At 43.2% G+C, this 20,697-nt stretch overlaps 2 protein-coding genes across 3 annotated transcripts in view; both read right to left on the reverse strand.

Moving 5' to 3' along the window:
• LOC119771607 (protein NLRC3-like) overlaps positions 1–2,786 on the reverse strand; it is a 28,805-nt gene extending 26,019 nt beyond the window's left edge. Inside the window, exon 1 of the mRNA XM_038267697.1 lies at positions 2,716–2,786. Within this exon, the coding sequence (XP_038123625.1) occupies positions 2,716–2,786 (71 nt within the window). The remainder of the gene's footprint in view (positions 1–2,715) is intronic.
• A 5,446-nt stretch (positions 2,787–8,232) lies between these two features.
• On the reverse strand, positions 8,233–20,563 carry eif5b (eukaryotic translation initiation factor 5B). Of its 2 annotated transcripts, XM_038267705.1 has the most exons (25): positions 20,406–20,563; positions 19,006–19,125; positions 18,718–18,931; positions 17,358–17,835; positions 17,157–17,287; positions 17,008–17,085; positions 16,784–16,934; positions 16,620–16,712; positions 16,356–16,535; positions 16,243–16,266; positions 13,765–14,054; positions 13,576–13,683; positions 13,374–13,484; positions 13,238–13,305; positions 13,027–13,168; positions 12,822–12,953; positions 12,562–12,744; positions 12,334–12,495; positions 12,116–12,247; positions 10,207–10,338; positions 10,055–10,131; positions 9,819–9,983; positions 9,130–9,268; positions 8,894–9,055; positions 8,233–8,816 (listed from the first exon to the last, which is right to left on the reverse strand). In XM_038267705.1, the coding sequence occupies exons 1-25, from the start codon at positions 20,438–20,440 to the stop codon at positions 8,709–8,711; spliced, it is 3,615 nt and encodes a 1,204-aa protein (XP_038123633.1). In that variant the 5' UTR covers positions 20,441–20,563; the 3' UTR covers positions 8,233–8,708. The 2 variants fall into 2 exon arrangements, with proteins under 2 accessions (XP_038123633.1, XP_038123634.1); XM_038267706.1 differs by lacking the exon at positions 16,243–16,266.
• Between the last annotated feature and the right edge of the window lie 134 nt (positions 20,564–20,697).

A 20,697-nucleotide genomic window follows, 5' to 3' on the forward strand; every position in this document is an offset into this window, starting at 1 on the left:
TTCCTGGTTAGGAGGCTCTGTGGGTGTTTTTAGAGCAGGCTGTGTATGCAGGTAGATGAGGGTGAGGTACAGGTATTTTTAGAGATTTTAAGGTAGTAATTAAAACTATACATTGAATTAAATTTTTTGTAATTTGGTTTTTACTGTCTGTTTACAGAGATGCTTTTTGTTGCTCCTGCTGTCCTTAGGGTTTTGTTTTTGTTAGTCTGATCCTGTGTGGTGTGTTGTTCACTTGTGAGGGCAGACTAACTGTTTTGTTTTTTTCTTATCTTTTTTTTCCATTGATTTGTTTTTTTTTTTTTCTTCGTCACTCTCCCAAGCACACTGTGAGCTGGTAGACAATATTATATCTGATGGTCTGCACTGTTTGTTTTTCACCTGATTCCTGTGAAGCCTTATAGAAGGGCGCGACTTTCTTGTTCTGGTTATGCGGGTTTGTCCACCTTCCACCAATGTCAGAGTGTAAATATATTGTCTACCTCAAGCCATGTGTGTTGTAGAAAGAGAGGAAAAGGATTTTTTTTGTTTAATAAAGAACACATTTTTTTACGACTGAGTTTGTTTAATCTTTTCTCGGGTTGTTACAAGAGGAAAAAAAGCATATTTCACACTTTTTCCTTAGCACAAGAAAAGGACATAAACACGCGGAAGCAGCTCTGTGTCCTTCCGCCATAACATCCAATGGAAGTTTGATAAGGGGGAGGCCGAATCCAAACCAACACTTATTTTTTTGAGAGCAGGCTGCGCAGGAATTTTCCATCAGCATTGAGACTTTTTCTTGCTGGCTCTATGTAGCAAATTCAATATTCCAAATTTGTTGGGCTTTTCCGCCTGCAAGCCTGCGTTCAATTGCACCCAGGATACGGCTCAGCTCCTGGTCCTGCTAATTCACAGCCTTTGTGAAGGCGTCAACGGCTGCCAGCAGCCTGATCAATACTCAAATTGCCACCAACATCCTCAGTAATTGTAGATACATCAGGTATCCTCCAAATCCAAACAGGAGAAATCTGAGTATCATAAAACCAAAAATCCATACATCTTGGATATCATCCAATGACAACATTGTACAAAACACCATCCTCCAAGCCTTCTAGGAGTCCATGGTGTATCCCATCAAATATGTCCCGTTAGGACAGGATGAGTCTCCTTTTCCCTGCCTTCCAATTTGATCAATTGCATTGAGAGACCAGCTGACCAGATCCATTGTTTGAGTTCAGATGAAATGAAGCGAGAGCTCAGAAAAGACAAGGACAAAAGCAGGGACAGGCAGGGAGGTGCAGGAGCAGTAGGAAAATGCGACCGCCTCCTTCAAGAGTCAGAACAGACCTGAAGGTGGAAGATCCCAACTCACAATGTTAGGTGCTTTATTTATTGATCTGCTTCGCCTTGAGGTTTGAGTATTTTTAACCATAGGCCTGAAGGGACCAAGGCTGTGGAGACATATGGGACAACAGAAAGGGAGAGAGACACACTGAAAAACTTTTAAGCACCTAACAGAAGAGTCAATCTGGTTGGGCATCCTCTCCCATTAAAGTTCAGAACATTCTTGTGGTTTAGTTTCAATTCAACTTCAAAAATACTTTATTAATTCAAAAGGGAAATCAAATGTTTGCAGTAACTCATAAGTTTTTTGTAAAAAGGTGTTGATGCTGTAGGCAGGAAGTATCTTCTCTAGAGGTCTGTCTTCCACCGGATCTGGAGAAACTTCTGACTGAAGACACTCTGTTGTTGTTTAGACATCTTCTGAAAAGGATGATCACTGTTGTCCATAATGTTATTAAGTTTATGAAGATTTCTTCTTTGTGAAATCATCACCAGAGGTTCTAGAGGAGTTCAAAGAACAGAGCCCTCCTTTTTAATTAGCTTGAGCTTTTTTAAGTCATAAGCTCTGATGCTCAGCAGATGATGGAAGAAGAGATCAACTCTCCACAACAGACATAGGAGATATGTAGCATCTTGTGGAAAACACCAAAGGACTAAGCTTCCATATGAAGTACAATTTTTTCCTTATTCCTCAGGTTAGATCAAACTCTTAAGCAGATTATATGGTGGAATGGTGTTCCACCCTCTCCACTCGGTGCACCAGGTGTAGCAAGAGGAAGGCTGTTAATTAGAGGGTGGGGCAAATGCTTTGTAAATGAGCAGGCCTCTGCCAGGTGCATGTGCCTTTGCTTCCCCTCCATGTCGGCTGCCTAAGTGGCTGGTGTGCATCATCTGAAATCCTAAGTGCTAAATGTTCCATGATCTGTGGCTGGGCTTTGGTGCTTTACCTGCCGTGTGTTTCTGCAGCATTGCTCTGCAGGTGTTGGCAGCTGGAGGTTGTTGCAGCGTGCGGCTTCCATCTAGTCCTTACCTGCTGGTTCACTTTCTCCCTGGTTAGGCTGTGTTTTTACCTAAGCTACCTGTTTAGATTTTAATTTACTTTACCTGAATCTACAGGTTTTTCTAATGGGTTTTCTGGTTTAGGTTTGGAGCTGCAGCACTTTGGATGCTCTGCTGTTTTGTTTTGCCGGGGGTTCTTTTGGGCCGCTCTCAACCAAACCTGTTGCTGCTTGGACAGGCTGAGTGAGCAGGCCATGACTCCTCCCCCCCTTGAAAGATGAAATTGGACGAGGACAATTTGTTCCACAGTTTGAAGTGCTTGCTTTTTTCTTTTACCACAGATACACCAACAGGTCTGAACACATTAGAAACAACTGATGGGACAGAACTTACTCTGGGTCTGAGGTTGCTGGGTCTCTCCTGCAAGCTGAAGGTTTGGTTCTCTCTCCCTGGATTTCTTCCATCTTTTTCAGTCAGTCTGAGAGGAGATTAGAGGAAGGGACTTTAGGCTTAGAACCGACTCGGCCAGACAGAAAGCAAGTACATACTTCTCTGTCTGGTGGTTTGGGTTTACGTCAGAGCAAACAGGGCTGTCAGAGGAATTGGACACCATTTTTTTTTCCGTCTAACTTTCAGTTTTAATTTGTGAGGACATAAATCAGTCCATCCAGCTGCTTAACATCGAATAATCAAGCCTAAACAGCAAATCCCAGCCTGGACATTTAAACCTGAACTGCATCTGCTAGGTCCGATAGCAGTCGTTAGATCCATTTTCAGACAGATCAAAAACCAGATGGTGTAGCTGCTCTTCCTGTTTCCTCTGACAGGCACCGCGCTCAGAGATTATGTGAGAAAAAGCAAGAATAATGTGAAAACAACTCACCCAGATTCACCTTTTTACTCTTCTTTCTTCTGTTCATTCCGTCTGAACTTGTTTTGTTTTCCTTCCTGGTCTCCTCTGTCTATTTCAGTAATATGTATGCGTCACCTTGGTGTGCTACGCCCCCAGTGTCATGATGGGTTTTAGTTGCTTAGCCCACATGCAGAACACAACGGAGGCTGGGTAAAAGGTTTAACAGAGTTCATTGAATGTGCAATAATACAAGTTAAGTACAGGATCTTGAACTGGTCCGGGCTGGTTCACTGAAGTCTGCAGAGATGATAGTTTGATTAGAAAGGCAGGCAGATGAGCACGAGTCCTTAGATAATTCAGAATTCTACCTTGACTGAATCCGGGCTTCTCTTTGAGAGAGGAGGAACCGTTGGGTTCAAAGACTGTTTGTTCAGCAGAGGATACGACCAGCTGCAGCGTCTAGCTTCACACTTTGAATGGCAGACCTTGATTAGAGTTTCAGCTCTTCACTAAGAGCAGCAGGAGAATCCACAAAGGAGTCTTCAGGTTTGGCTCACCAGGGCAGATTGGCAGGTTAAGCTCATCCAGAGCTTCAGGCTAGAGACAGGTTTCCTGAGAGACAAAAACAGAAGAGAGTTAGAATCAGATCTCTCTCTAGAGACAACTAAGATTCTTATCAGTTTTGAAGGCTCAGGTTGCTAACCAAACTAAGGTCAACACTGCGGCGTCGAAGCAAGGTCTGGCAAGCTGGTTATAAAGGGGAGGTCTCCTGATGAGTAGATACGTCTCAGGTGTGCTGGAAGACTCCAGCTCCAGGAGACCCATGGCGCACTCTGCTGGAGGAAGGTGGTACAGCTCCAGATCCCAACACCCAGCTTCAGAGGAGGGGTAAGATTCTAGCTCTGATATAACCTGCTTGACCTGTTCCATGCAGCTCCACCTCTATCCTCTTACAAGAAAGCAGGAAGTTTACCAGTACAGGACAGGCGGGCCAAGAATCTAACCTGTTCCAACATAAAGGAGACTCGGAGCTGCAGGATGTCCAGCAAATAAGTTTATTCGTCATAATGCCCAAGAGGTCAAGCTGTAGAACAGGGGTCACCGACATGGGGGCTCTCAGCGTCTTCTGAAAAAAGAAAAAATCAGTTTGAAATAAAATTTTATTCTGTTGCTCTCATTTTATATGTTCATAGAGCATTCAAGCATTCATAGAGATTTAAATATGACAATACCTGACTGAAAATTCGAAATTAACAAAAGCAGGTTTCTTCCTGTTAAAAGGGAGTATTTCCTCTCCACTGTTGCTGCAAGCATGCTTCACATAATACACCATTTTTTTCCTTATTCAGGTGGAACAATGGAGTTTCTGCCTGTTTCTGCAGCTGGAGTGTCTCTGAAAAATCTGGACATTTTTAGGGATGCAGGTTTGCTCCAGGATTACAGATCAGTTGACCATGTTTGTCTACTTTGTAAAAATCCTTCTGGATCTCAGCATGTTCAGCATCTTGGGTTATCAAGGGCTTTCATTATTGTTCAAAAACTGAAACTATTTTCTGTTTCTTCTGACTTCACCCAGATGAACAGATGAGGCTCCTATGATAACAAACACATACCTGACATAGTTTTACACCCAAAGCTCAGGCAGGTGCTCTGCAGACACTCATGTGCACATCATGTTAGAATATGGCATAATATAGGCCCCCATTACAGGTGGGGCTCTTTGGGAAGCAATGCGTCTTAGAAATGTTCTGTGTTTTGAACGTCATTGGAAATAAACCGGTTTCCTTCCCCAGAAGCCAGAGATCGATCCAAAGAGAATCATCTGAGTGTCTTTTTTTTTTTTTTCAGAGAGAATCTACCACTCACAAAAACACCAGCAGTTCCTCACTACACCAGAAGATGGCAGCAGTGACACCATTATGTAGGATATTCCTATTTTGACATTTTAAAGTTAGAATATTAAACAAAAACTGACAAACCATACAGTTGAAAATGATTAAAAACAATATTCTACAAAAAGATGACTGATACAGAATTCATTTTTTTATGAAACAGTTTTTTAGGTTTTATATGTAAGTTTGTCTTTGCAGTCGCCTCCGTCTTCTATGTAATTAAACATTTCAACCTATTTAACGTGTATATTATATAGAAACATGAATTATTCTGAAAGGCAGACACCCTGTCTACTTTTATGCTGCTATAGGCTTAGACTGCTGGAGGACATAGGGACCCCTTTTTCATCATTCTGCTTCATTCTATCTCTATTCTCCCACTCTGCAGAATCTGTTAGTTCAATCTCTAACGTTCTGCTCTCTCTGCTTTTTCTCATAGTAGCTTCATCTGGTCTGTTCCTGTTTGGCTGTGACTCCATCCTGGAGAGAAATATCAGCTGTGCTGCTGCCATCAACACCTTTGTTTCTAGATGTTGGAGATCGGCCTTTATTGAATTTTAATGCCAATTGAGGCCTCAATTTAAAAAAACAATTGAATGATTTTTAATGACGCACAGAAACCCTGTGATTCTTCTTAAGTTAATCTTCAAGTTCTTCTTGTTTAAGCAAAGTTGCCCAACAGATCGATGATGCAATAAATCTGTAATTAGATTATATCTGATCAATTAGGACCAATCTGACTCAATCAGATCCTAAAGACTTTCTTTCATTACATGTCAGAACATTTTATCAACAGTTTAAATGATAAAAACTCACTTTTGGAGCAAAGTTCATTTTGAAGTTCCTTTTTCTAAAGAGTTATATTTGTATTAATGCGGCTGTAAAAACTGTAATTAAAAAATAATCCTTGTCTGTAATTCTGGTCATTTCAAACTCTGATTGTTACGACGGAGTATTATGGCCAGGCTAGAGATTTTTTTTTCTTCTATTACAAGAATAAAGTTGTAATATTGTATGATTTAAGTCGTAACATTACGATAATAAAGTCGTAATATAGAATGAATAAAGTCCCAACTTAATGAGAATAAAGTCGTAATATAGTATAAAGTTGTAACATTACGAGACTAGTCGTACCATTACGAGAATAAAGTCGCAATATTGTCTGAATAAAGTAACATTACAAGAATAAAGTTGTAACATTACGACAATAAAGTCGTAAAATTATGAGAATAAAATAACATTATGAGAACAAAGTTGTAACATTACGATAATAAAGTCGTAATATTGTATGAATAAAGTTGTAACATTACGATAAATCGTAATATTTTATGAATAAAGTAACATTACGATAATAAAGTCATAACATTACGAGAACAAAGTCGTAACATTACAGGAATAATGTAATATTGTCTTAATAAAGTCATAACATTACGAGAATAAAGTCGTAATATTGTATGAATAAAGTCGTAACATTACGAGAATAAAGTCGTAATATAGTATAAAGTTGTAACATTATGAGAATAGTCGTAACATTACGAGAATAAAGTCGCAATATTGTCTGAATAAAGTAACATTACGAGAATAAAGTTGTAACATTACGACAATAAAGTCGTAAAATTATGAGAATAAAATAACATTATGAGAACAAAGTTGTAACATTACGATAATAAAGTCGTAATATTGTATGAATAAAGTTGTAACATTACGATAAATCGTAATATTTTATGAATAAAGTAACATTACGATAATAAAGTCATAACATTACGAGAACAAAGTCGTAACATTACAGGAATAATGTAATATTGTCTTAATAAAGTCATAACATTACGAGAATAAAGTCGTAATATTGTATGAATAAAGTTGTAACATTACGAGAATAAAGTCGTAATATAGTATAAAGTTGTAACATTATGAGAATAGTCGTAACATTACGAGAATAAAGTCGCAATATTGTCTGAATAAAGTAACATTACGAGAATAAAGTTGTAACATTACGACAATAAAGTCGTAAAATTATGAGAATAAAATAACATTACGAGAACAAAGTTGTAACATTACGATAATAAAGTCGTAATATTGTATGAATAAAGTTGTAACATTACGATAAGTAGCAATATTGTATGAATAAAGTAACATTACGATAATAAAGTCATAACATTGTATGAATAAAGTTGTAACATTATGAGAATAGTCGTAACATTACGAGAATAAAGTCGCAATATTGTCTGAATAAAGTAACATTACGAGAATAAAGTTGTAACATTACGACAATAAAGTCGTAAAATTATGAGAATAAAATAACATTACGAGAACAAAGTTGTAACATTACGATAATAAAGTCGTAATATTGTATGAATAAAGTTGTAACATTACGATAAGTAGTAATATTGTATGAATAAAGTAACATTACGATAATAAAGTCATAACATTGTATGAATAAAGTTGTAACATTATGAGAATAGTCGTAACATTACGAGAATAAAGTCGTAACATTACGAGAACGAAGTCATAACATTACGAGAACGAAGTCGTAACATTACGGGAATAAAGTCGTAATATTGTCTTAATAAAGTTGTAACATTACAATAATGAAGTTGTAACATTACGAGAATAAAGTCGTAATATTGTATGAATAAAGTCGTAACATTACGAGAATAAAGTCGTAACAATACGATAAGTCGTAAAATTATGAGAATAAAATCGTAATACTATGATAATAAAGTAACCATACAACAACCGGTTTCAGAAAGAAAGCTTGGAGCTCCGCCCAGCAGATGATGTCAGAACAGCTCCACCAATCAGCAACCAGAGTCCACTTTGACATCCTGCCCAGTTTGATGTTGCTGCTAAAAGATTTCCTGATTTGTCAAACCGATGCTAAAGTAGAACTTCACATGATGCTCCACGTTCCTCATTTTAGAGAAGAAAGGGCTTCTGGGAAGAGTTGTTATAAAATATAAGTTTATTCTCGTAATTTTTTTACTTAATTCTCTTAATAGAAGGAAAATAAAATCTCTAGCCTGGCTCTAATACTCCGTCGTAGATTGTAGCCTAAATCTGACTGACTGGATAATAAAGGTTTTTATTTTCTCCACCCTCAGGCTCCAAACATGGAGTTTTTTCTGGTTTCAGATGTTTTTCTGTAAACGGAGAGAAAACTGCAAGTTTTATTAGAATCATGGGAATTTATTACATCAGCAGTTGCAGCAAAAACAGTTTTAAAATCTTCCGTCACTCCTCCTGCTTTTCAACCGACAGCAGAACCAAAGTCAGTCCTCAGAGTCCCCGTCGCCTGCTGCTCTGGAGCCGCAGAGAAACGGTTCCTCCGCATTCAGCTCATCGACGGGGCGGGGGCGGAGCCTGCACCAGGAAGCAGCAGTAGCGGCGACACAGAGAGCGGGGGGACCGTGAAGAAGAAGAATGACGACGTTGATGCTGAAGAACAGGCACGTTGGAGTACTGAGTGTGTCTAGACTATCACTGTTTACAACAGTGGAAAAAACGCTTCGTTTCTCACAGAAAAACTCTTCTTTGCTGTTTCTGGGGTTTTATTTATTTGTTGCTCCGTCACTTCCTCCTCCTCCTCCTCCTCGGCTGGTGGAGGAAGATTCTGTCGGCTTGTATTTCGTGTTTCGGCTCCATCAAATGATCTCGAAGGTCTTCTTCAGCTCCATGATCAGCTGCCAGTCGGATTTCTGCATCTCGTCTCGGAACCAGTTCTTCAGGGCGTCGATGGACGCTCGGGTGATCTGGAACCAGAACGGACAGGTTACCTCGGCGACAGAACGCAGCGGCCTCGGCCAATCACGGGAGGGCGCGTCCTCACCTTGCTGACAATGATGTCCGTGGCTTCGAAGTGGCGGCCGTACATCTTGGGGGACTCCCCGGGGATGGGTTCGATCTTGACGCAGATCTCCTGGCCTTTCTTGGCCATGTCCACCGCCTTGTGGTTGATCTCGATGCTGGTGACTATTCCGATATCCACAAACTGGAAAACGGGCGACGTGGATTAAACGGACGGCGTTAAACAATAGAAAAACGCCGTCGGAAAAGGCCTCTCACCCCTTTGCTGGGCACACACAGCGGCGTTCCCTGCTTCAGAAGCCCCGCCTCCACCGACACGCCGATCACGATGGGGTCTCTGGAGTTAAAGATGAACTGAGGAAGAACTCGGAGCTTCGCCGGGAACACGGCTATGTGCCTGAGGAAGACATTAGAAACCTTTAGAAAGTGAAAAGGTGACGCTAACATTTAGATCTAAATAGGTTACTAACGGTGATGTTTATGTACAGGGTGGTAATTAACATGGCGGGTCCGGACTTTTTTGGGGGCTGGTGCTCAGGTTGGAAAAAGGGGAACTTTATACATCGGATGGAGCTGCCAACAGTGCCTGATGCTGACGTTTTAACAGTTTTCCACAGTCCTTTTAAGGCTAGGCTTAAAACTTTCCTTTTTGATAAAGCTTCTAGTTAGAGTGGCTCAGGTTATCCTGAGCTATCTCTATAGTTCTGCTGCTATAGGCTTAGACTGCTGGAGGACATAGGGACCCCTTTTTCATCATTCTGCTTCATCCTCTCCACTGTCGCTACAAGCATGCTTAGAGGGATTGCTGAAGAGTCAATGAGTCGATGCAATCAGCTGGTTTTCCTTAGATAGAAAACTTCTGACTGGATGATCTGGTGAACTGGAAAGTGACCTGAGATGACATGATGTGAATTGGAGCTATAGAAATAAACTGCGTGTTTTCCTACTTGAACTCTTCCTGCTTGGCCTTCTTATAGTCCTCTCTGTATTTGGTGAATGCGTCAAACAGGTGGTAGATGATCTCTGCTGAGAAGATCCGAACTCCCAGACTGTCGGCCATCTCCTGGCTCTCCCTCTCCACCTTCACGTCGAAGGCCAGGATCACCGCGTACCTGCGCACAGCACAAACCACATCAATCTCCGTGTCCGGGTTCATTCCAACAGCAAGGGGGCGCCGACTCACTGCGGATCGTGCTCCAGCATGGTGGACGCCTTCATCACGTCCCTCTTGTGAACGGGGCCGATGTTGATGCCGGCGTACTGAAAGAGACATGGAGGGTTAAAGGTCAGCTGCAGGAGAGGACGGATGGCGGACAGAGAGGGGGCGACACTCACGGGGACTTTGGACGTCCGGAGGAACTCCAGGAGGGCCTCCAGGGAGCCCAGCGTGGACGCCTGGACATAAACGCCTTTCTCCTCCAGCTTGATGGAGCTCAGGGTCTGTTTCAGCTCCTTCACCAGCTCATCCTGCCAACCAGCAGCCGTTAGTCACTCAGGGTTTAGACAGGGACGACTAATTTAATGCTTTATAATGCTCTTAGAAATTATTTTCATGCCAACAACAAGTACCAATTACTCTCAGATATATATATATATATATATATATAAAAAATCCCTCTTCACCTCTACCATCCACAGGCATGACCCGAATTCCTAATTTTTCAGCCACTTTTGTTGAAATTAGCTTTTTTTCCCCCTCATTCTCATGCTTTTTTTCCCAATATATGGCTTTATTCTCCCCCCTAGAATAAAGTCGTAACATTACGAGAATAAAGTCGTAATATTGTATGAATAAAGTCGTAATATTGTATGAATAAAGTTGTAACATTACGATAATAGTCGTAAAATTACGAGAATAAAGTTGTAACATTACGAGAATGAAGTCGTAAAATTACGAGAATTAAGTCCTAACATTACGAGAATAAAGTCGTAACATTACGAGAATAAAGCCGTAATATTGTATGAATAAAGTCGTAATATTGTATGAATAAAGTCGTAAAATTACGAGAATAAAGTCCTAACATTACGAGAATCAAGTCGTAACATTACGAGAATAAAGTCGTAACATTACGAGAAGGAAGTCGTAACATTACGAGAATGAAGTCGTAACATTACGAGAATGAAGTCGTAAAATTAGGAGAATAAATTACGAGAATAAAGTCGTAACATTTCGAGAATAAAATCATAACATGATGAGAATAAAGTTGTAAAATGACGAGAATAAAGTCGTAACATTACGAGAATAAAATCATAACATAATGAGAATAAAGTCATAAAATTAAGAGAATAAAGTCGTAATATTGTATGAATAAAGTTGTAACATTACGATAATAGTCGTAAAATTACGAGAATAAAGTTGTAACATTACGAGAATGAAGTCGTAACATTACGAGAATGAAGTCGTAAAATTACGAGAATTAAGTCCTAACATTACGAGAATAAAGTCGTAACATTACGAGAATAAAGCCGTAATATTGTATGAATAAAGTCGTAATATTGTATGAATAAAGTCGTAATATTGTATGAATAAAGTCGTAAAATTACGAGAATAAAGTCGTAACATTTCGAGAATAAAATCATAACATGATGAGAATAAAGTTGTAAAATTACGAGAATAAAGTTGTAAAATGACGAGAGTAAAGTCGTAACATTACGAGAATAAAGTCGTAACATTACGAGAATAAAATCATAACATAATGAGAATAAAGTCATAAAATTAAGAGAATAAAGTCGCAACAGTATAAGAATTAAGTCCTAATATTACGAGAAGCAAGTTGTATTTTATACCATCTCTTCCCAGAAGCCCTTTCTTCCCTCTAATGAGGAATGTGGAGCATCGTGGGAAGTTCTACTTTAGCATCGGTTTGACCAATCAGGAAATCTTTTAGCAGCAGCATCAAACTGGGCAGGATGTCAAAGTGGACTCTGGTTGCTGATTGGTGGAGCTGGTCGGCCGTCATCTGCTGGGCGGAGCTCCAAGCTTTCTTTCTGAAACCGGTTGTTGTTTGATGACTTTATTCTCGTGTTTTTACGACTTTATTCTCAAAATAAAAAAAATCTCTAGCCTGCCCTAATACTCTGTGGTAATATCCGATAGAATATATCTGCATTTTTTTTCTTTAAATAAAGCATTTTAATCACCATTTAATGCCATTAAGGCTTTAAATTAAATAATAATTTAATGATTTTAAATGAACCGTGGAAACCCCGTCACAGCAGAGCAACAAGCACAGCAGAGAGGTACCCTTAAGACGGGGATCTCGTCTTCTCTGTGGGCCACCAGCAGGGGGAGCCCTGCCAACGTCTTCTCCAAGTCCTTCCCTAAAATCTTCACCCCCTGAGACGTGGACACCTCCTTGTGCTTCTCGTACTGGCTCTGCCGGCAGACAAACGAGAGAAGAAGAGTTTCAGGGCGACTGCAGGAGCTTCGGCTACCAGACCGAGGAGGTTTACGGAAATCACTTTGACTCGCAGCTCCTTCAGCGGCGGCGGCAGCAGCAGGCCTCTGATCTGCGTCACGATGGGTCCCTCCACCCCCGGGACGATGATGGTCTCTCCTTCACGCAGACGGCCATTGATCAGGATGACGTCTATCGTGGTTCCCATCCCGGGCAGCGCTTTCACCTGCGCACAGTCAGATCATCATCACCATCGCCGTGCGCTCTGAGAGATCGTCGAATCGAGACTCACCTCCATGACCTGAGCTCTCAGCTCGTCGCAGTGGGCCAGGCGGCGGGCCAGCATGGTCTGAGTGAGCTCCACCAACAGGGCGATGAGGTTCCCCATCCCGTCGCCGCTGTGAGCCGAGGTGGGTACCAGCGACACGAACGTCCTGGGGTCCTTGTTCTCGTAGAACAAGGCGGCGTTCAGACTCTGAGGAGCGGGAGAGGCTCGTGAAACGCGTGTCCTGAGGTGGGAAAACGCTGAGCTCTGATAGGCTGCTGGTGTACCTGCTGGGCAAACTCCACGATAATGGCCTTGGTCCGCTCGTCAAACTCGTCTTTGGTGTTCTTCTTCTGCTTCTTCAGCGTGGCCACCACGTCCGTCTCCGGGCTCTTCTTCCAGTCGTAGAGTCGGTCGATCTGATCGGAGGAGAACGGCGTCAGAAAACAAGCGAAGAAGAACAGAGAGGGCGGAGAGGAGCAGGCGGGGGACCTTGTTCAGGGCGACGATGAACGGACACTTCTTCTCCTTCAGCAGGTTGATGGACTCGATGGTCTGAGGCTCCAGGCCGTGCATGATGTCCACCACCAGGATGGCGATGTCGCACAGAGAGCTGCCTCTGTTCCTAAGGTTACTGTGGAGGCAGAGGGACGTTGAGACGGCTGGCGGGGACGGACGGGGGGAGGAGGGGGAGGAGTCTTACCTGAAGGACTCGTGTCCTGGCGTGTCGATGATCAGCATGCCGGGGATCCTGACGCTTTCTTTGTCGAACTGCACAAACAGATCAAGGTCAACAAACTGCAAACAAAGACTGAAGTCCTCCGAGTGACACATCTCACATTTTTAACCATCTTGGTCTGCTCCTCGATGGTCTCCTTGGGGACGTTGGTGGCGCCGATCTGCTGCGTGATTCCTCCGGCCTCGCCGTCCTGGACGTGGGTGTGTCGCAGCTGCAGACAAACGCAAGCGGAGCAGAGTTGGACCTTTTTTTCTTTCAAAGATAAAAGGAGCGGGTGGGCGGGGAAACGGAGGAAGCATCACCTTATCCAGGATCTTGGTCTTCCCCGTGTCCACGTGTCCCAGAACGCAGACCACCGGCGCCCGCAGCCTGTCCGGGTCGATGTTCTTCAGGTTCTCCGCTCGCCGTTTCTGTTCCGAGACAGCAGCCCGTCAGCCAAAGACGTTCCCAACGACACGACCTCTCACTCCTCTCATAAACCTGAGCCCCACCTCTATCCTCTTCTTGGCGCGGTCGTACAGCCGCTCCTCCTTCGTCCTCCCGTCGTCGTCGTCACTCTCGCTGCTCTCCTCTTCGCTCGCCGCTCTCCTCTTCCCATGACCCGCCGCCGCCGGCTCTTTCTCTGCTTCTTCCTCACTCTCCTCCTCCTCCTCGTCTTCTTCCTCCTCCTCCTCATCATCGTCATCTTCCTCCTCCTCTTCCTCATCCTCCTCCTCACTGGCCGCAGGCTGATGAGGAGCAGCCGAATCCTCCTTCACCTCGATGTGGACTTTTTTCAACTCTGGCAAAAAAAAAAAAAGGCAAAAAAATGAAGAACAGTTTCGGACGGAAAAAAAAATCCTGAAATAAAAACAAGCAAATAATACGGAAGAGGATTAGGGCCACTGGAAAAAAAAAGTTTCCTGATTTGAAAATTTTATTTCAGTTTAGTGTGGGAAAAAAGTCAGAATTCTGAGAAAAAGTCAGAATTCTGACTTTTTTCCCACACTAAACTGAAATAAAATGTTAAAATCTGTTAACTTTTTTTTTTTCCAGTTACCCTAATCCTCTTCCGTAGAATAAAGTTTGCAGACTAACGTCTTCTACAGCAGGACAAGCAGCAGGAATACGAGGGAAACTCAATCTAAAGCAGCAGGCTTTTAGCTAGGAACATTTCTTAGGTGTAGATCATCTTTAGGCAGCAGCTGCCTCGTCGCCTCTAACCCCATTCTTATGACATCAACATATGGCAACTCCACTCGGACAAACTCTATTGCTCCTGTTTGTTAAGGATCGAATCTCTTTAATCTCGGAATTTTCTGACTTTAATCTCAGAATTTTCTGACTTTAATCTCGGACTTTTCTGACTTTAATCTCGGACTTTTCTGACTTTAATCTCGGACTTTTCTGACTTTAATCTCGGACTTTTCTGACTTTAATCTCAATATTTTCTGACTTTAATCTCGGACTTTTCTGACTTTAATCTCGGACTTTTCTGACTTTAATCTCGGACTTTTCTGACTTTAATCTCGGAATATTCTGACTTTAATCTCGGAATATTCTGACTTTAATCTCAATATTTTCTGACTTTAATCTCGGAATATTCTGACTTTAATCTCAGAATTTTCTGACTTTAATCTCAGAATATTCTGACTTTAATCTCAGAATATTCTGACTTTAATCTCAGAATATTCTGACTTTAATCTCAGAATATTCTGACTTTAATCTCAGAATTCTCTGACTTTAATCTCAGAATTTTCTGACTTTAATCTCAGAATTTTCTGACTTTAATTTTCTGACTTTAATCTCAGAATTTTCTGACTTTAATCTCAGAATTTTCTGACTTTAATCTCAATATTTTCTGACTTTAATCTCAGAATTTTCTGACTTTAATCTCAGAATTTTCTGACTTTAATCTCAGAATTTTCTGACTTTAATCTCAGAATTTTCTGACTTTAATCTCAGAATTTTCTGACTTTAATCTAAGAATTTTCTGACTTTAATCTCAGAATTTTCTGACTTTAATCTCAGAATTTTCTGACTTTAGTCTTCTGACTTTAATCTCAGAATTTTCTGACTTTAATCTCAATATTTTCTGACTTTAATCTCAGAATATTCTGACTTTAATCTCAGAGTATTCTGACTTTAATCTCAGAGTATTCTGACTTTAATCTCAGAATTTTCTGACTTTAATCTCAGAATTTTCTGACTTTAATCTCAGAATTTTCTGACTTTAATCAGAATTTTCTGACTTTAATCTCAGAATTTTCTGACTTTAATCTCAGAATTTTCTGACTTTAATCTCAGAATTGTGGATCTTAATGCTGATGGGCTCCATGCAGGCAGAGATGTGGAGCTCCCAGCTTCAGTTGTTTGGGAGAAACAGGAACACATTGGTGGAAAATGATGGAATTAGGCGAGTTTTTCCGTCCCTGCTGATGCTATTTGATTAATGGAAGAGCAGAAGGTGATTAAAACAAGAGAGCTCGTCTCTAAAACAGACATGGCTACGGCTTGATGCTAACATGTTTGTTAGCTGGCAGAATTCAGTCAGAATTCTCAGATTAAAGTCTAAATTCAGAATTTTTATCTCATATTAAAATGAAATAATATTTAAAAATCAGTTAACATTTTTTATTTTTTAAGTGGCCCTAATCCTCTTCTATACTTAATGAGTCAAAAACTGTGGAAATCATAAAATATAAAAAGACTGAGTCACATTAAGTAAAAAATAAATCCCCCCCCCAAAAAACCTTTGATCTGTTTGAAAAAAAAAAAAAAATCAAACTTTTTTCCAAGTAGCATAAAACTGAAAACGAATCTTAATAAAAACTAGATTAAAGAAAGGAAGTAGTTAGGAATGGATGCTGTCAGCAGTCAAACACCAGGCAGTTAAGGGACTGAACGACTCGTAGCTCTGATCCTAGACAGCAAACACTCAGAGCTCTAGTCAGGTTAAAGCTAAAAGCGCGTCGGACGCCTCGCTGTACCTGCTGCGCGTCTTCGTTTCCTCTCTGCTTAGTCATGAATAAAAAGAAAAGCATCCGTCAGGAGGAAGTTTGCTCGCACCGACTGAGGAACCCAGGAAGCCGTGACCTCTCACCTTTCTCCTCGTCGCTGGCCATGGCCTCCCAGTCGTCCAAGTCGGCCTCCGCCTTCGTTTCTGCTCCTCCCTTACCGACAGACACCCCCTCACCTGGCTCTGCGGACGGCGCCTCGGCCTCCGTCTCCATGGGAACGGGCTCCGGAGTCTCTGAGACCGGAGAAGTGACCTCTGATTTTTCTTAGAGGGAGGGAAGGAAGCGTTAGCGCTGAAGGCTTCCCATTAGAGGAGCAGCAGGAGGAGCAGCAGGAGGAGCAGACGTACCTTCGGAGGTCTGCTGATTCTGCTTCTTCTTCCTCTTGTCTCCATAAACCGGTTTCTTCTTTGGCGCGCCGTCTTTGGATGGCACCTCAACACCTGCAGATTCACCAGGTAAGAAAATAAGCTGGGACAGGCCCCGCCCACGCAGAGAGGCCCCGCCCACTCACCCTGAGCCTGCAGCAGCTTGAGCGTGGCCTCGGCCCGAGCTTTGGCCTCCCTCTGAGCCTTGGTCAGGAGCTTGCCCTCCTTCTTCAGCCGCTCCCTCCTCTCCTTCTCCTTCTGCTTCTTCTTCTCCTTCCGCTCCTGCTCCAGTCGCTCCTAAACCACAGACTGAGTGAGGAGCGCCGTAACAAACCGGAGGAGAAGCCGGCGCGGTTGGCCTCAGGTGTACCTGCTCCTGCCTCTGGTTCTCCAGCTCCTCCAGCCTCCTCAGCCTCTCCTCTTCCTCTTTCCTGGCTCGCTCCTCCTCCTGCAAACAGGCAGCGTCAGACGGGCCGCGGCGTCACCCAGCGGGACTACATTTCCCAGCATTCCTCCCACCTCCTTCATCTTGGCCAACGCCTCCTGCATGGCCTTCACCGTGGCCTTGCTGGGACCCTTGGTCTTCTTCTCCTCCTTCTCTCCCTTCTTCTTCTTCTTGTCTTTCTTCTTCTTGTCTCCTTCGTTCTCCTCTGCAGAACAAAGAAAAACTCTTTTTTTTTTTTTCCAGCAGTACGAGGATTTCACCTGATGATGTCATACCCTCTGCTGCTGGCTCCGCCCCCTCCGGTTCCTCGGCTGCAGGAGGAGGCGCCTCCTCAGACTCTGGTTTGACCTCGGCCGTGGCCTCCTTCTCCTTCAGCTTCTTCTGCTTCATCCTCTCCTCCTCCTTCTTCTTCTTCTCCCTCTCCTTCTTCTCCGCCTTCTTCTGCGCCGCCGTCTTGATCTTGAAGCCCCCCACCTCGTCGTCCTGCTCCTCCTCATGGTCGCTCTCGGCCTTGGCGGCCTTCCCTTTGCTCTTCTTCTTCTTGTCCCTCCTGAAGCTGAACTCCTCCTCGTCGCCGTCCGACTCCGCCTCCTTGCCTCCCTCTAAACCTTCCTTCTTCGTCTCCGTCTCCTGGGGCTCCTCTTCGTCGGACGCAGATTGTTTCTTCCCTCCTTTCTTTCCTCCTTTGGTCTTGGCTCGGGAGCGCGAGGAGCTGTCATCATCCGAGTCGGAGGGAGGAGCAGCTGGAGGCTCCTGCAGGAGCAGAGAGGAGTTAAAGGTAAAGGGAATCAACTTAGTGCTAGCAGGTTCCCAATGGGAAATTCCTTCGGGAACCTACTAGCACCAAGTTGCTAACCAGTTAGCATCTTAGTGCTAGCAGGTTCCCAATGCGAAATTCCTTCGGGAACCTACTAGCACCAAGTTGCTAACCAGTTAGCATCTTAGTGCTAGCAGGTTCCCAATGGGAAATTCCTTCGGGACCAAGTAGCACTAAGTTGGTGACTTAGAAACGACGCTGTCATGGTTACGGCTCTACGATAAACCGGAAGCTGTTCCATGCAAACATATCGCAATTCAATATATCTGAAAATTGTTTTAGAAACATCTTTTATTTTAAAGCATTTTAAATGCCACAAATTAAAAAAACATAATAATTTAATGACTTTTAATGATTTTTAACGTAAACCCTGTAATAACAGGAGGTGAAATGCAGCTCCAGACGAGCCGAGCGTGTGATGATGTCATCAGTTCGCTTCTGTTCCAATTAACCCAGGTTTATGCTGCGCGCTCCCGTTCTCGCCAAGTCCAGAAAGCACGCGGCGAGGACGCGAGTCTGTACTCGTGTTCTAGTGGATGAACAGCCAATCAGGAAAGAAGCAGGCTGATTTAAGCATGGCTGCTGGACATGTTTGATCAACTAGAAGCTCAAACTGACCATAAACATCCTCCACCCATCTCTACAGAGCCTGTTAGTGGTCGGTTTGGGGAATTGAACGCACAGCTTCTGACACTCTGACACATATAGAGTATAAACAGCAGAAGAAGCTGCTGGAAATCAAGTCTAACTGATGTAAACCAGGCTTTACCTCCAATAATCCCGCTGAATTAAAAACATGGCAGCTCTGCTTTACTCGCCTTGTTCTTCTCCTTCTGCTCTCCGTTCTTCTCCCCGTCAACTTGGCCTTCATCGCCTTCCTCATCCTCGGGACTGGCTCCGCCTTTCTTCCCCTTCCTGGTCTTCTTCTTCTCTGGTTTGGGAGGCTCCGGGGTTTCTACGTCTTCTTTGGTCGCCTTGCCCCCGTGCGCCTCTATGGAAAGCTCCTCCAGCTCCTTCAGGATGTCATCCTCACTGTGGAGAGAAAGTACGGGTCACGCCATGGCACCACGGCGACGCACCACAGCAAGAGAGGAGGAGGCTCTTACTCAAAGTCGTCTTTCTTGTTTCCTTTCTTCTTGCTCTTCTTTCCTTTCTGCTCTTTAGAAGCGCCGGTTCCTTCGATTTCTGCAGCCAGAGCGTCGATGTCCACGCCGTCGTCTTTGGCGCTGAAAACGGATGAGAAAAACAAACCATCAGGTGACCGGGCTGCGGCTTTGTGCTGCGGAGCTGCTGCTGACTCTTCACCTCCTTTTGTTTCCCTCTGAAACTCATGCAGCTCAACCCAGAGCGGAGCTCCGACTCCGAAACACAGAGGAGCTGCTAAATGGAGAGCTCGCTACAAAACCCGGATTCTAGATTAAGGAAATGCAAAAACACTTTTTAACTTTTAAACCCATTTATGTTGCAAATTCAGCTTCCATTTAATGACGTTAAACGTTTAACAGGAGAATCTCATGGAATCATAAACCTTTGATAAAGACAGTTGCCTTTTGTATCTATGCTTCTTTTTCTATGTCTGCTTCTGTCTCCTTGAACCCCAGTGGGCCTCAGCAGATGGCCGCTCACACTGAGCCTGGTTCTGCTGGAGGTTTCTTCATGTTCAAAGGGAGTTTTTCCTCTCCACTGTCGCTACAAGCATGCTTAGTGTGAGGGATTGCTGAAGAGTCAATGAGTCGATGTAATCAGCTGGTTTTCCTTAGATAGAAAACTTTGAATTAAGTGACCTGAGATGACCGCTATAGAAATAAACTGAATAGAATATAAAGGAGCAGATTATCTCTTGTTTTGTGAGTAACTGATGCTCTATAATAGTGTATTAATCATGATAAACTCAGTCATCTTAACTGTCAACCTGCCTGATTCATTATAATTTCAGATGGTTAGATTTAATGACCCTTCAGATTAAAAGGTTCATATAAAACTGGACTCTAATCCCAGCAGATTACATCAGCTAACAGCTCAGGTTAACACACCTGAGGCTCCATTAATGGGTCTCAGTGGTAATTAATGTGAGAAACATTCAAATCAGCTGTTATATCCGCTTTAATCCAGAATTAAAGTCAGTGTGAAGCAGCTGTTTAAAGCCAGAAGGCGACAGTGAGGGGAGCTAATGCGGCTAACGGTGCTGCATTATGACGCTAACAGCTCAGGAAGCTCCAGGCTGGGGCCCTGAAGCCCGCTACGGACTACCGCCCGGCACACCTCCGCGCCCCGCTGGGTGATAAAGCTCCTCTCCCCGCCTGGGCAGGTAGAAGCTCCCCCTGGACTCACAGCGCCTACAATGACTCGTGGTTAGCATTCGTTAGCATCTCCTAGCTGTTAGGCTAACGGCTAAACAGCGGGAGAAACGGGACCGTTTGGGGGATTTAAGACGGTGGGGAGGTTCGGTCCGAACCGGTCCGGACCTGGACCGATGTTTAACGAGAGAAGGACGCGTCCTCCTTACCTGTCCTCCCCGGATTTCTTCTGTTTCTTCCCCATAGCGCCGCTGCGTTTCTGCTGAAACCCTGGCTCTCTACTGGCCGACGAACAGCACGGCTCACATTGGACAAAGATCGTCAGCTGAAGAAGCGCTCGAAAGATACTTCACTTTGTTTTTATTTCGTACTTTTTTTTTCTAATGAGATCTAGCGGCGCGTGGTGATATGAAACGAGCAGCGTGGACTCTGGTTATATATAAAGCATCAAGTTATATATCAGTAAAATGCTAATAAAAGCAGTTAAATTCCTTTCAAATC

Source organism: Cyprinodon tularosa, unplaced genomic scaffold (genome assembly GCF_016077235.1).
Source record: "Cyprinodon tularosa strain WSP-4 unplaced genomic scaffold, ASM1607723v1 ctg681, whole genome shotgun sequence".
Classification (NCBI taxonomy): Eukaryota; Metazoa; Chordata; class Actinopteri; order Cyprinodontiformes; family Cyprinodontidae; genus Cyprinodon; species Cyprinodon tularosa.

Bases quoted from the DNA above. Each gene is read 5' to 3' on its own strand.
- eif5b (XM_038267705.1), bottom strand. From the start codon at position 20,440: ATGGGGAAGAAACAGAAGAAATCCGGGGAGGACAG. The intron at 17,836-18,717 runs GCGAGTAAAGCA...CTGCTCCTGCAG, and splicing joins AGCAGAAGGAGAAGAACAAG to GAGCCTCCAGCTGCTCCTCC. The intron at 13,306-13,373 runs GTGAGATGTGTC...CTGTTTGTGCAG, and splicing joins AGACCAAGATGGTTAAAAAT to TTCGACAAAGAAAGCGTCAG.